Source organism: Lepisosteus platostomus, chromosome 11 (genome assembly GCF_059453375.1).
Source record: "Lepisosteus platostomus isolate fLepPlt1 chromosome 11, fLepPlt1.hap1, whole genome shotgun sequence".
Lineage (NCBI taxonomy): Eukaryota > Metazoa > Chordata > Actinopteri > Semionotiformes > Lepisosteidae > Lepisosteus > Lepisosteus platostomus.
Genome location: NC_142621.1, coordinates 44,730,850 through 44,745,438, shown reverse-complemented (window position 1 = coordinate 44,745,438; position 14,589 = coordinate 44,730,850). Strand labels below are relative to the sequence as shown.

At 39.4% G+C, this 14,589-nt stretch overlaps 1 protein-coding gene across 2 annotated transcripts; it reads right to left on the bottom strand.

Moving 5' to 3' along the window:
- Positions 1–3,115: 3,115 nt before the first annotated feature.
- pmp22b (peripheral myelin protein 22b) lies at positions 3,116–13,747 on the bottom strand. 2 transcript variants are annotated; one of them, XM_088599970.1, is made up of 5 exons: positions 13,659–13,747; positions 11,279–11,369; positions 10,606–10,699; positions 5,459–5,599; positions 3,116–4,006 (listed from the first exon to the last, which is right to left on the bottom strand). In XM_088599970.1, the coding sequence occupies exons 2-5, from the start codon at positions 11,354–11,356 to the stop codon at positions 3,846–3,848; spliced, it is 474 nt and encodes a 157-aa protein (XP_088456096.1). In that variant the 5' UTR covers positions 11,357–11,369; positions 13,659–13,747; the 3' UTR covers positions 3,116–3,845. The 2 variants fall into 2 exon arrangements, with proteins under 2 accessions (XP_088456096.1, XP_088456095.1); XM_088599969.1 differs by lacking the exon at positions 13,659–13,747 and adding an exon at positions 12,602–12,766.
- Positions 13,748–14,589: the final 842 nt, after the last annotated feature.

The following is a 14,589-nucleotide window of genomic DNA, read 5'->3' as shown; positions in this document are numbered from 1 at the left end:
ACACGTATTTTAAACTGGAAGTGGATAACCTTCAACGTATTGTTCACAGTAATTGTTTTTGTAGGACGGCCCTACACTCCCAACACAAAAACGACGAGCACTGAAGTTAGTTTTATGCTGTGATCCAGTGATCCGCTAGGAATGTAGTGCGCGTTACTAGTGTTTCCCTTCTAGCGCAGCAGCTGAGACACTGCTCAGCCTGGCCTCTCACACGCCTCTTTGAAATGTTCATATCGCTTTGAAAATGCTTAAACAAAAGTATCTCTGACAGGAAGGCCAAATGAAAGACCAGAGAGAGCCATTAAGCACAGCGGAGAACGTGGATTTTAGGGGGTGGAGTGGGTGACATACAGTAAGGTGACATCTTACTCTCCCCACGTGTTGGATCTCAGCTGGTATCACATTTCTGTACTGCTCAAGCGTCACCGCGCCAGACGGATCGATAAACTGTGCTGCTTTCCGGTAACCTGCACCTACTGTAGGCTTTTGCTGCTGCCCGTGGGGTGTTCTGTGCCGAGACCTGCGGCACATTGTAGCACTCTGACATTCACCTCTAAGAAAAGCTAATGAGAAACTAATGTATGGTCTTTCTCAGTGGATGGTTCGATTATAACTCCATTCTATGTAATACGTATTCAGTCACCCTTGTGTAACTGAACTGTGCTGTATATTCACGGATTTGGCTATCAGACCTAAAATAGTTCTCTTTTTTTCAAGACTGTGGACCTGGAACAATGCACACCAATCCATATGTAAAGAAGAACTAGCTTTCAGAAAGCAGGCTGCAAGAACCACTGTGCTATTTTCACGTTGCTACCTTTTTTCTGAAGGAAAAACCCTACAATTGCCCTAAAAGTTTCACACAGATGACACAATTATGACAGGGATGTCTTTGGTAGTAATCATATTTTTTTTATTTGAATTACTTTTAAATGTAAAAACACAAAACATGTCAAGTATATTTCAGACTGTATCCACCCACCATGTTAGCAGAATGCCAGACTTCATCAGAGACCTTCGATCCCCTCAGACTGACTTCCTGTGTTTTCTCAACCCTCACACCACCTCTAACAGGCAACAAGAAACATGATGATTGGTTACAGAAGTTACAAATTAAAGGAACAGGGACAAACTAAATTTCTTGTGTCACCAAGGACAAGCGTTACAAACACTTTATAACATTCAATTGCTCAAAAATAAATCAGCATATTCTACTCCCTTACATAAGATGAGAAGAGTTAGAAATCACATTAATACACTTTCACACTGCTGGGAGACCAGTTAGCAACACAATGTACATTGTTGCCTTTACAGAATGATTTGCTCTTTAAAAAAACTAAACAAAGTATTTGGCAACAACTGGGAAGACAAGCTGCTTTGACAATCAATACCAAGATCTCACCCCTACTGACACTTCAGGCTAGGCTGAATTTGCAGAATTTAAAAGTTTTTTTTTTGTCTTATTACTCTTGTAAAATAATTGGGACTGAAAACCCCATTCCAGACATCTCCATTTCCACCTCCTCCTCCCCCTCCCAATTTCACTGTTACACATTACTGGCAATCACAGAGAAATAAAACCCACATGCAGAAATAAACCAGTAATGAGATCACTGGGTATGTGATACCAGGCTTGTAACATGAATCTTAGCTTTGGTTGAAAGATGCAACAGATGTGTGTCTGTGGCATTTTAAAGTAACAAAGTGGTTTACCAAACAGAAGCATCTAATACTAGAGTACTTAGTAACAGAAATGTTTAGAACTTGGCTGCCTTAGACAATAGATTTACAGTATGGCTATGCTGTTTTAGTATTTGTATTATCTTTAATATCAAAAAGGCAGATAAAACATAGTTCACTTGCTGCTTTGCCAAACATTTTTGCTAACAGGAAGTTAAGTTAATCCAATAACCAACAAATATAACAACATTGTGATTATTATTATTGCCTTCTCTATTTGTACCAATGCCATCTGAATACATTTAGGCATTATTGGTCTGGAAACTACCATCACTGGAGTGACTACTAGTATCACTAATATTCAAAAAGTATTCAAAAATATTCAAAAATCCCCTCCTTATTATATTCTGCTCTGTTTTAAAAACACATCTTGTGTAATCTTCACAGCTATTTTACATTTTTAACTCAAACCAAATCCTTTGCCTTGCAGGACTACGATGTTTTTTTTTGCACTTTAATATCCACTTAAATATCATGATATCCTATATCCTGCATGAAATGCTATTTACAATTTGCCTTAAGGAGGTTTATTGTGAAATGTGGCTGATGCCCTGAAATTGCAGTACAGGTTGACGCATCGCATGAGAAAACTATGCTCAATTTAAACTTCAAGTAAAACCACTGAGAGCCATGTTTGAGACAAGGCTGAGTTGTTAATCACTCCAGGCCTTGCTTTCTGTTTTTAGTGTTTATAACAGCAAGGACAGGAAATGGCAAAAGGCTTCATTGAAGTATTTTAAGAGGTGGGAGAACTGTTTTCCAGCTGGGTCAATAGTACTCAAAGTTTTGCTCTTAAACTGGAAATACTTTCCATCTTGCCAGCCTAGTGCTTTGCATTCTGCTGAGTCGACTTATCCCTTAATACTGCACATGGCTCAGCCCCAGTGTGAATAGCTATCAGCCACTGCCACCATCCCCAGCTGCTAAAATCATCATGCTACAGGTAAGAGTCAAGCCATAATAATGCCCCTTTCATAAGCAGACAACCAGGAAACAGGTTAGTATCTAATTGAACTCACTCAGCAGCAATATCACATAAACACATGCTCTCTAATGAAAACTAAGAAAAACAAAACGCAGATTTCTTTGTAGTTTTAAGTTCTTTTAGCCTTCCCAAACACATCCAACATTCCAGTGAAAGGGATGATGGGAAGGATTTTTGTCAAGCGTGCACGACAAACATGAAGAATTTTAAACTCAAATTCTAACAGACATCTTAATGACCTATGCTACTGTAGACATAAAAGTGGTTATAATATTATTTTAACACCTTTTAGTATTTTAGTTTTAATATGAATAGGCGGTATGACAGTAAAGTTCATTCCCAGCTATACTGTTGAACTGTTAGCTTCACTAACACGTCAAGCCATTATAGTTTTCTTTAAATGCTTTTATTTAAAAAAAGAAAATTTAGTATAATCCTCTATGTACAGAAGCAGTTAGGTACAAGTACATTACATTGAAGTCAATTCCTTTTTTAAAATGCTGTTCATTTTAATATTTAAATTGTGTTAATTGACTCTTGAGAGAGGGCTAAGTGACTATCAATAATAGGAATGGTAGAATACATAGCACCATTTTTTCAACAAAAAAAATTAAGAAAAGACCTATTTTTGGTTTATCATCACAAAGAGAAAAATAATGTTTCAAAGTCATCAAGCTACTTTTTAAATTGTTTATTCTAGCAGTCTTTTTTTTTTTTGTTGGTAGCTTTTTTTCCCCTAAAACGAGCACAGTTAAAACAAACCATCTCTAGACTTCTAATCCATACATGCGCGTTGGTTAAAATACCGAAATCTCTTAGGTTTCCGTTGTGTTTGTTGGTTGAAAGATAAAAAAAAATAAAAAAGGTGGTTATTTCACCATGACAAGAGTGTTCTGGAGGCACTTCATTAGCTTAACAAAGCTCAAACAGAGAATCATTGTCAACAAAGCAACACAATACTATATACATGTATGTAAAAAGTGTTATAAATAGGTTTAAACCATAGATACTATATACATCTTCAAACTATAACAGTAATTTTGTTTTTTATCTCTTGTATCCGTTTCAATTTGGCTGTGGACGCTGTAGTACTGATGTCTTGGTGCTTTAGAAGGAGAACTCATTCACGTTTTCTCAAGATGACGTAGATTAATCCACTGATCAGTGCCAAGGGGAATGCCACCCATGCCAGTATATAGGCAAACCCATATGTGGCAGCCTGCGACAACCACTCCGTGCTTTTTACTGTGTAAATGATTGCTCCACTCATCACAAAGAGACCTGCACGAAAGAGAAGGGAGAAATCATTGCAGATCACGTAGAAGAGCATAAAACCGTTTTCTAAAACGGACTGAATTCCAAATCTCTGGTTATAGTTGGGGTTTTGGGGGGGGTAGGATAATAAAAAACTATGCTGCAAAATGACTGCTTGACTGACCATATTGACGCAATACAACATACATGCTGAACGTTCAGCTGTTCTACAGCTACTGAGGTGATGTCGGGGAGATTTTTCTTTCAGAATGAAATATATGTGTTTGGTTAAATCTCACAAAAAAAAAGGTTTTAACGACTTCCAAGCCTCCGGGTTTGTATTATGGTGACTTGAAGTCAAGACTTTGACTGCAGTTTGTCTGCCCAGCGTGGAGGTCCTCCCACCAGGCCGTACTGATGACATTTGCACTTCAGTCACTCTCTCTGTTTCTCTGCGCCAACCCCAGCACGCGTGGGAACAGGTTTTTCTAACATCCAGTAATGGGCTATTCACAGTTTTATTTTTCCCCTGCGGGCTTGCTGTACAAAGACAGAGGGCGCCGCAAACGTTTGACTATGTCAGGTGGGAGGGAAAGCACAATAGGCTGCAGTCACACTTCTACTTAGACTCCAAGTACTCTGTGCTGCCTACACCAGCACAATTATCGCAAGGCACATGGGCTCAAAGCTACCTCTGTCTGCTGAGATGGAGCTCTGTGCAGTTTTTGGCTTAGGTTCAACTGACGTTCTTAAAGAGGAAGTATAAACTGGTGACAAAAAACAATTGCTCGCTTACTTACAGTACTTGTACTTTCAAAGAAGTGGAAGTGAATGGCGAGCACAGATGCATGGCATCTTTGATATACTGTACAAGTTTTTGTTAGCAAACCCGTCTTCTAACCTGAACAGGTTCGAAAAAGACTCAGTTTTTTCAAATACATTAGTAAAGAAATGGCAAGAGCTCAGCTTGGCTGCTGCCATGGTTTAACCAGCCTCATTAAACAAATGACAACCCTCAGGTTCTCACTCCACATAGCATATTTGAGACTCTTTGCATAACTTGCCTTTTGATTGTTAAATAGATGTATCTTTCTTTACATGTGGTTTGCTCACATGTGCAATTCTTTTAAAACATAATATTTTTATGACTAGCGTGTTCTTTCTATAGAAGTATGACAAAAGAAACCACAATATTGCCCTTCCTTGATCCACTCCCTCCTGACGTAGTGTGTTCACGTCCCATTTCTTCCTGAGTAACCACCGAAATTTACAAAGGTAATTTCTTGCAGTGTCATTTCTTATGGCAAAGATCCATTCAGATCATTCCACAAAATAATTAAAGCACTTCTTTAGGAGTTCAGTGAAGTAATATTCACTATCATACCATCCACTACAGATGTTTTTGAGATTTCGATCAAACAGTGATTCTGTGCATATCGACATCTTTGCACAAAAGTCCACTGATAAAGCAATACTCACTTGCAAGTATTTGGAAGATTCCAGTGAGGAAGAAACGTCCACCTTTCTGGAGAGTGAAGAGCTGGCAGAAGAAGAGAAACAAGGACAGGACGCTGAAGATGATGGACAGGATCATGAGAGCCTGGACCGCTTGGATCCACTCTGAAAGGCAAGAGGGACAACAGTGTCAAGGCAGAGTCTTCCCTGAGGATTATCCCAGCACGCACTAAGGTCTAGAAAAGAGGCTTGTCTGGCACCAGTCACCCCACCACAAGAGAGGTGCAGATCAAAGTCGACACACAGAAACTAATAAAAACACATGGCTTTTTTACTTGAATTTTCCGACTCGCACAAGAAGAGTTAAACATTTGTCTCTGGATTATAAAGTAAAAGTGAACTACTTTTACTTTTGTCATCCCGAGGCAAATGTTGGGTTGCGCTCACCTACAAACACTTTACAAACACACATGGCACTGAAAAATGTTTTGGAAAATACCTTGATGGGGGAGGGATTATATACAGTGGATGCATAGATCATGTATATACTCTATAACACAGAGAGCATTATTTGACAGTTGTTCTTTCTTATCAGATTTTCTACATTGCTACCATTGCTATTGTCATTTATTTTAATTTATCGGCTTGTGTGAGTGTGGCAGCATCTCCTCGTGTGGATTTCAGATGAAATTACAGTTCGGTAACCGTTACTCCTGCTACTGTGTTTGCGCTGGAATGAAAACATGTAGTTTTTAAATGATGGTATCCAACACAGGGACAAGTATCCAGCTGTTAATTGTATTCCAAGTCAAATGGGCATGCACACAGGCCTCACTGGGGACCTGCATGGGAGAAGGAGCTGTAGTGTGAATGGAACGGCTCTGCTGAGTACTGTAGTCATGCATTCCGTTTTCAAAGTAGCCACATGATTCCTAAATAGCCTTAATATTGTGCTCTCTAACCACTCGCTTTCACATCCACAAAAACGGTGGATGGCCAGGAAACAAATATTGTAAATCTAAGAAAAAACGAATGCCTTTGGACTAAGTTTTTATGATATGTTGATATAAAATTGTTTTGAGTATCCTGCAGGCAGTGTGCCATACCTTTGAAAAAGTCAAAGCTGTCTGCCTCTGTCCATTACATTTATTATTATTACATTTCATGGTGGGTGAGACACTGTCTATGCGTATTATGGTTAATGCTGTATCTAATTTTAGAGAGTGCTTTCCTAAGGAAACTGTCGTAATGGAATGAATATCAATATTGCAGAATTTGTTCTGAGATTTTGTTCTGGAAGCTTTGATGTTTGTGCCGACGAGTTTCCTTTATTTCAAAAGAAATGCACTAAAATTGCTAGGTGAAAATATCAGACTGAGAAGAATTTATAGCTCTAAAATATATACATTTCACATTGTTCAGATTCTGCTGAGCGGCCAGCGGTTCTCTTTATCCAGTAAGTTGACATCCTAGATGACAATGATATAATAAACATCTTCAGAAAATATTAATGATTTACTCCTGTACAAAGTAAGTGACTGAGCATAATGTATGAAGGATGGCACCTCCTTCACAGCGTCCATAGTCAACACAATGGGATGTAGGTCTTAGAACTTGAGGTCTGACACAATCAGCCTACAGGCTCATAATGCTGCTGTTGATATATAGAGTAATATATAGAGACATATAGAGTAACTGGAAGACAAAAGGTGTTTGGGCACTTGCCTTTTCTGTTCTAGACCCTAAATGCTCATCTATATGGGTATTCCCATAATTAATCTGATTATTTCAAAGGTCAAATGAGTAAAAGAATTAATTTGGATATACCACATTATGGGTTGTGTGTGCAAATTTGTGAGGCACAGAAAGGTACTGTAGGAGACCAGAGTATTCCTTTGATCTCTCCATTGTGTGCAGCAGCACTAGATAGTTTCCTTTGCTCCTAATGCAGAATGCAAATACCTGAAAGGCGGAAGCTACATCTCTTACAAACGAACTCAAACTAGCGGAAACTTTTTATCACATTGGACATAGATGAAAAGCTTGTGAAGGATAATGTGCAACACACCCTTTAAAAAACAGAGTATTTTAATGAGAGCAATGTCAGTGTTTACCCTTCAGAAAGAGGCTCTGGCTTTCAATAGCTTAAATATCCATGTGCATCAAAGAAGGCGATATAGTAAATCTCGTGCTATGGGGGTTACCCATGCAGCCCTCATGAGCTTATATTTCTTAAGTGAGCTCAAAATCTCACAGGGCAATTCTGACAAATATCTCATCTCATGTTTAGCTGTGTCTGCGATCCAATTTTAGCTCAGACTTCATGCCATGGAATTCTTGTCCCAGAGTGCTGTAGCACCTCCAGTTAGTTTTGCAAGAGCAATCCATATGAAAACAAGGCTGCACCATACACAATGCATTGGGTTGAATGGTTCAATACCCGTGATACTGATGCACATGTCAATTTACTAAAAATGTTATTTTTGCAATAATAATTGAAACTGCAACATGAAATTGATTTGCACCAAGGCTAAATATATTAACTTACAGGATATAAATTAATTGTTCTTATGTAAAACATATAATGTCAACCTTAAAGCAAATTCATTTAATTGGTTCTGTAGTCATTTTCTGTAAGAGTGCATTTTGTTTACTGATGATAGATTAGGCTGGTTAGAGAAATTTAAATGCTGGGCCTTGTGTGCTGATGTTCATTCATTGCCCACTCTTTCAGTCTCCTCAGCAACATCAAGTCATCCATCATCTAATGTTTCAAGAAGATCCACGGACTATTTTTCTCTCCAAGAAAAAAGTCAGATTATTAAACACAATATGAAAGATAACTGTTCCACATTTTTCCTTTTTTACCTAGCATGTTGATCTTCAGCTGTTGATTGAAACTCACATTCTATTTATCGTGTTGACAATCTGCACAAATAAGCTCAGAGGCACATATGATTAAGTTAAAACCTTGTAGTATATTACCCCTGCTTAATGTATGCTGTACATTCCTCACTGTGCCTCTGTTTTAAAGGACTCAGGTTGTTTGCCAGTGACATTTGCATTTTAGGAACTTAGCTAAGCATGAGTACCATACTTACCAAACCAGCCAAAATTGTTTAAAGTAGTTTGTCATGCAGACAACTGGATTAATCACTGAATAGTTTGAGCCAGCATAAGTGTATAACCTACAGTGTGGTTTAAGATTTAACTGGTACCTTTCATCACCCAGAGACTTGAGGGGCTTCACAGGAAATCATATGTTTTAATAAGGATAAAAGCTAGTTCACCTGATCAGAGTGCCTGTCTCTTCCTGTTTATAGCAGTGGACATAGCATGAGTTTGCTAATGTAAGGTGTGGTCATCTAATTTACGCAAATCCCTGTTATTGCTCGTCTTCTCTAGAGCAGTCAGCTACATCCCTGTACTAAATTTAACCAGCCTGACTTGTCTGTAATAGACTTAACAAGAAGACAATGGATTGCTTCCTTTTCAACCACAGCCTTCTTCCCTACTCTATTTTGAGGTCCTCCTGATAGTTGCTCATGAACAGACAATGGGTACATCCTCTGGCAAGGATAACAGTCTTTGCTGGGAGTGGCCGAGCTCTACAATACTGAGCATGTTCGCCTTTTTGTCTCCACTCATAAAGAGGCACATGCCAGCATTAGATCATAATGAGCCCCTGTAACCCTGAGCTTAAGTTAAGGTCTTTAAATATTCCGTCATTACATGTCCTGCTTTCTGTGGGCTCTTGTGAAAAACATGAGGCTGCTGACTGCCTTTAGTATTGTATTTCTTTATCTGGATAAAAGTTTTTATCTGGAAATGCTCTTTCACATTATTTGCCAACAGGTTCCCAGAATGCACCAAACCGCACTGGCAGCCAACTGGACTAAAAGTACAGACCCTTCCATCCTGTGATGACCAAACATTTGACAGATTTATTAAGCAACCTTGTTCCACTTTTGTCATGAGCCGATTTGACTTATCCAACCATGAGATTTATGAATAAGTCAGGTCCAGGTTCTTACTAATACAGCAGGATAAAAGAAAGCTCTGACAGTAATCGGAACTGACATTCCACAGATTGACGTATTCAGAATGTTGTCTACCAGCCTGTATTGACCATGATGTTGATAATGGTGGAACTAGCAAATGGGCATTGGCTGAGGTGTCATGGAGATTTCCACTAAATCAGCAGTGTAGTTCTGCTCCGCCTTCTTGGGGCGAGAAACACCCTGCCTTACTCATAGCAAACAGTTCACTATTGTCGCTATGAAACCAAGCAGCTCCAGAGCTGTGGCTGCAGAAAAGCCATCATTTACTCATTAGTCCGAAAGTCTAGTTGCAGAAGTGACATAAGTACTTTTTAATGTGTTACTCCGGCCTTAAACCCACCCATTGCCTGTTACCGTTCTTATTATATTAGCCCAACTGATTCTGTAATCTGACACCTGGGTGCGAATGGGATAGTGGCACAGTATGTTCTCAGAAGTGATACTAGTCTTTTAGCCTTCTTCAGAATAGACTACTGCGAGCTAACCCTGTCAGGCCTTAACATACTTTAAATGGCCGGCACATTCAAACCACAACTTGAAACACGAGGAACTGAATATGGAAATACCACTAGGACTATTTATATGGAGCCAGTAGGGAGTGTGCAAAGCAAGAGTGGCATCTCATCCTGCAGCATATAACGCTTTTCACACTCATGCCCCTAGATGGCAGCATATAAATAAAACCGAGTGTGGACACACCCACTCCTACTCCGAGAGCAGGCAATGGGAACGGGACAGTTATTTTACACCATAGCTAAACAATTATAAATAGCTCAGTACTCAATACTAGCCTACATTGTTAGTCTAAACCTGTTTAGTTTTAGTTCTGGGTCCTAAAATGGAAAGTCCTTCTGCATATCCATTTAGTTACGAAAACAAATCAGGCAAGAGAATAAAGTGAGAATTAAGTACATTCAAATGCGGGAGCAAAATGCTTTTGTAGCAAATGCAATTGTGTGGAGGTGATAGGGATAAGAACTATATGTCTTTAGACATATAAGAGTATATGCGTCAAATCATTTAAAAGAAAAAAAAGGCACAATCCAAAAACTAACTGGGGAAAAAGGTAGTTGAGGGTGAAGCAGTAAACAGATGTGGATTTTGACTCACCCCCTGTGAAAGCTTGGTCACAGTGACTCCCTCCATTGGTTGTAGTGCAGTTTGACCAAAGATCAGAACTCGTGTTTCCATCATAAGCCCAAGCCTGTAACAGAACACACCGCGCAGATGAAGTGTTGAGACCAGAGCTTCAGTGCAGAGGTTTGCTGAAGAACGTAGTCATCATTATAATTTTGTTTCAAGGGACAACATCTCCCGTACAAAGATTGCTTAGGCTTTCAGAATCAAAATCCCAAAGGCTGTAAGAAAGCTTAATATGTTGAATGCAGCGAACGACAATGACATCATCTGTTTCAGTAATTCTGCATTTGATAGAAACTGTTCTTAACTAAAATACTCAAACACCCAAAACAAATATATTGAAGATCAAATTTATCCAACAAAGCATTATTTTGCGTGTGTTTCGGGTTAAAATAAATGCTATGTTTTAACCCGAAACGCGCAAAATAATGCTTTGTGCGTTCAATTCCAATAACGAGGCACCATGTTTCTGAAACTTAAATGTTGTTAAAAAGTCACTAAACACATTCTTAGAGAAACCATGACGCAAGGAAGTTTGTTTTTACTTTTCACCGAACAACAACAATAATGTGACTCCACCAAGAAAACGGTCTTTTTAAATCCACCAATTAATCGATAATATTTATATTAACAGTATACTCACGCTAACAATGGTCGATACAAATAGAAGCACCAAAGCAGCAATGTGCAAAATGATGATTCCCAGCAACAGGAGCAGCATTTTTCAGTTAGATCTAAGGAAAGGAGAAAACGACTTTTAACCCGCTGTGTGAATGAAGTTGCATCTGCAACAGTTACTACTGCAGGCGCCTCAGAGCGATGGGTGTGTCACGCACTTAATGCCGTGCCAATTTTCACAGTAGGGAGCGCCCTTTCAAGTGTGTTACCGTTTTAAATTAATGTTCGGATCGTTGGAGGACAAAAAAAAGAAAACTTTCTCTAGTAAAGCTGAGCTTTTGAATTGCGTATGTTCGAATCACATAATTTTATAGAAAAGTTAGTAATGTAACCTTTTTTGAATATACGTATAAAACAACATCATGTAGACCTTACAGTTGTTCTAACAAAACGCGTCAATTAAGGTAAAAATCGCATTAAACATTAAGAATGAATAATGTTTGTCGTGCTGGTTAGTTACCAGCACTGATATACAGCGAAATAATCTTTAAATTCTTTAACAATTTTATTTCAATTTTCCCCCCTTTTCTATCGTTAATAAAACTATAGACAACATATCATGTAGGTTTCCAGCTCTCTCAAGGCTTGATATTCGATCAATGTTTTTACTGTGTCTACATTTTCTGGATCACAGTCCAAGCATTCCAAAGCGGTACTGTTATAGCGACTCAGACCGTTACTCGGTTACAAAGCCAGTATTCAGGCGCTCCAAAATTAAAGCTTTCTCTCTCCGGTCCTGTCCACGCAAACTAAGAAAATCAAACATTATCCTGGTCCGTCCAAATACTTGAATAGTTAAGGGCTGTTTACTGTTAGCCTAAAGATACTCAAATGGTGTATATTCTTATTTAGCACCACAAAACTCCAAATGAAATTATAAGAAACTGAACGTGGATTTTAGCATGCATCTGATTACTTAGTATCTTGTAGGGATCCTGAAGAAGAGTTAGAAAATAAGCGAATAAAATAGTAGCAATCTAAAAAAAAAACTATATATACAAGCACACCGAAAACTAGAACTGGTTACAGAAATCTGCTTAACAAAAACATCGCATTCTTTAATTTAGAACAATCTAAATCTTGTCCAGCTGTTAGTTTAAAGAAAACATAGGAGTAGGGTACGCTACACAGGTTTCAGCATAATCCCGGAGGAACGCGATAGTGTAGTTCATCCAAAAGAAGCAGAAAGAAAAAAACCCTGACTGAAGTGTTCCATATTTCCAAAAGACGAGAAAAGGTTGAAAAAATAAAGATTAAAATTCAGAGCGAAATAATATATCAAACTTACTTAATACTAGCAACTTTGAAATGATCCGAGCACAAAGCAGACCAAGCAGGAGAGCAAGAATTCAGCAAAGAATCTCGAGAGAAACGTCCTGCAGCAGTTCTCCAGCCCAAACTTCAGCGAGTATTTTGATGCCAGAGGTAACGCCGCAGTTATAAAGTTTCTCATTATAGAAGAACAACGCCCTGGAGAGCGTGTGCTACGTCAGGGTGCGCCCAGCTCTGACAGCTCCGTTCCCGATATATCCCACAACACAAGATGCGTAATCGCGCAGGAAACCGCTTGGAAATGTACTCATGGACAGCATGTTTACTACTGAGTTATTGTTCATTTTGTCTGGTTCACATGGATACCGAAATACAGTGAATGAACCTCGCTCAGGGTAACTACGGATCTGAATGCTGGTGGTCCATTTTAATAAAAAGCGACAAGAGATTAGACTCTAATATATTGTAAGGGAATGACGGGGCGGATTTATGGTCGGTCTTTTTGGAGGCACTGTGGAAAAGGTCATTTGCAGATACCGTGTTAAAAAAAAAATATTGAACAGCAGTTATGGAGCTCGTTTTGAAACTCCTATTTGTAAGGAAAATGAAAAATAACTATTAAGAATCACATAAAACCCCTTTCCTTTAAAAATAAGACGCATTGCTTGCTTAATTAAAGAAGTAAGCAAATACTCATATCTGACAATGCAAAAACCCATTACTGTCTATTAAAAAGGAAGAAGTCCAACTTTACTATATACATCCTACCATTTATCAAAGTTTATATCAATTTTTTATGTTTTTAAAACTATTTACATATCTGAAAGCCTGTAACTGATATTTACAAAACATAATATATAATTGTAGAACCGGGAAAACCAAGTGTTATAGAAACTCGTTGGGCTTTTGCAACACAGCCAGCCTGCATTGTAATTATTAATTTAATCCATTTCTGAACGTCCGGTCCCGCTGAAAATGCACGAGAGTCCGAGCCCCGACTCCCATATTGTGGAACAAAACCTGGAATTTTTGGCTCTCAGCCCGCGAAAGCTGCCAGGTCGCGGAATGCCTACCGTGATTTCTGCCCTTACAGTTATCGCCCTCGCGGTCGTCCAGGGAGTGGGGTATACAAACACGTGGGCGTGGGGGTACTCTGCCCACAACCTGTCATCTGCGTGACTCACTGCAGGGGTGTGCGCGCGCAGAAGGGAATGCCCAGCCTGAGCTCCCTCCGTCAGGCCCCTGGTATGCGCGGTACGCCGGCCGGTCACTATGCCGTACCTCCCTTCTGCTAAAGAGCTGCAGGAAGGATGTCAAACACACCGTGTGGGTTGCTGGGAGGGCTGGTCCCTTTTTGTGAGAGTACGGTACATGAGCTGCAAGTTCACTGCCGGTATACGGGGCGTGTGATATTTTCTATAGGACTTATAGCTATGAACGTCCATACTAAGTTGTACAAGTAATTAATTAATTAATTAATTAATTAATTAATTTAATAATAATTGCTTACACTTATATAGCGCTTTTCTGGACACTCCACTCAAAGCGCTTTACAGGTAATGGGGACTCCCCTCCACCACCACCAATGTGCAGCCCCACCTGGATGAATTAATGAGGAATGATTAAACAATCGGATCTTTTTAATAAGCCAAGCGCGCTGCGACACAGTGCGTTATAGTCTGATCGCCCTTCCTACGTAGAAAAAGTGTAAATGAAAGGAATAGAGTACACAATACAAAAGACAGGTACCTGACGTGATATGACCAAGGAGCTGCAGTGGTTATCACAGCACTGGGGCCCTGGGTTCAGTTTTGGACCTGGGCTGCTGCCTTCAGGAGGGTTTTCTCCTGGTGCTCTGGTTTTCTCCCACTGTCCCAGAACATGCAAGTGGTTTAATCGGCTTCTAAAACATCTGGCCCTGATGTGAGGGTGCTTGTGTCTGTCTGCCCTGCAATAGACTGGCACCCCGTCCAGGGTGTCACCCCCCCTCGCACCTGCTGTTTG

Excerpts from the sequence above, each read along its gene's own strand:
- pmp22b (XM_088599970.1), bottom strand. The coding sequence starts at position 11,356 with ATGCTGCTCCTGTTGCTGGGAATCATCATTTTGCACATTGCTGCTTTG. Across the intron at positions 10,700-11,278 it reads TTGTATCGACCATTGTTAGC|GCTTGGGCTTATGATGGAAA; the intron begins GTGAGTATACTG and ends GTTCTGTTACAG. Across the intron at positions 5,600-10,605 it reads TGACCAAGCTTTCACAGGGG|AGTGGATCCAAGCGGTCCAG; the intron begins GTGAGTCAAAAT and ends CTTGCCTTTCAG.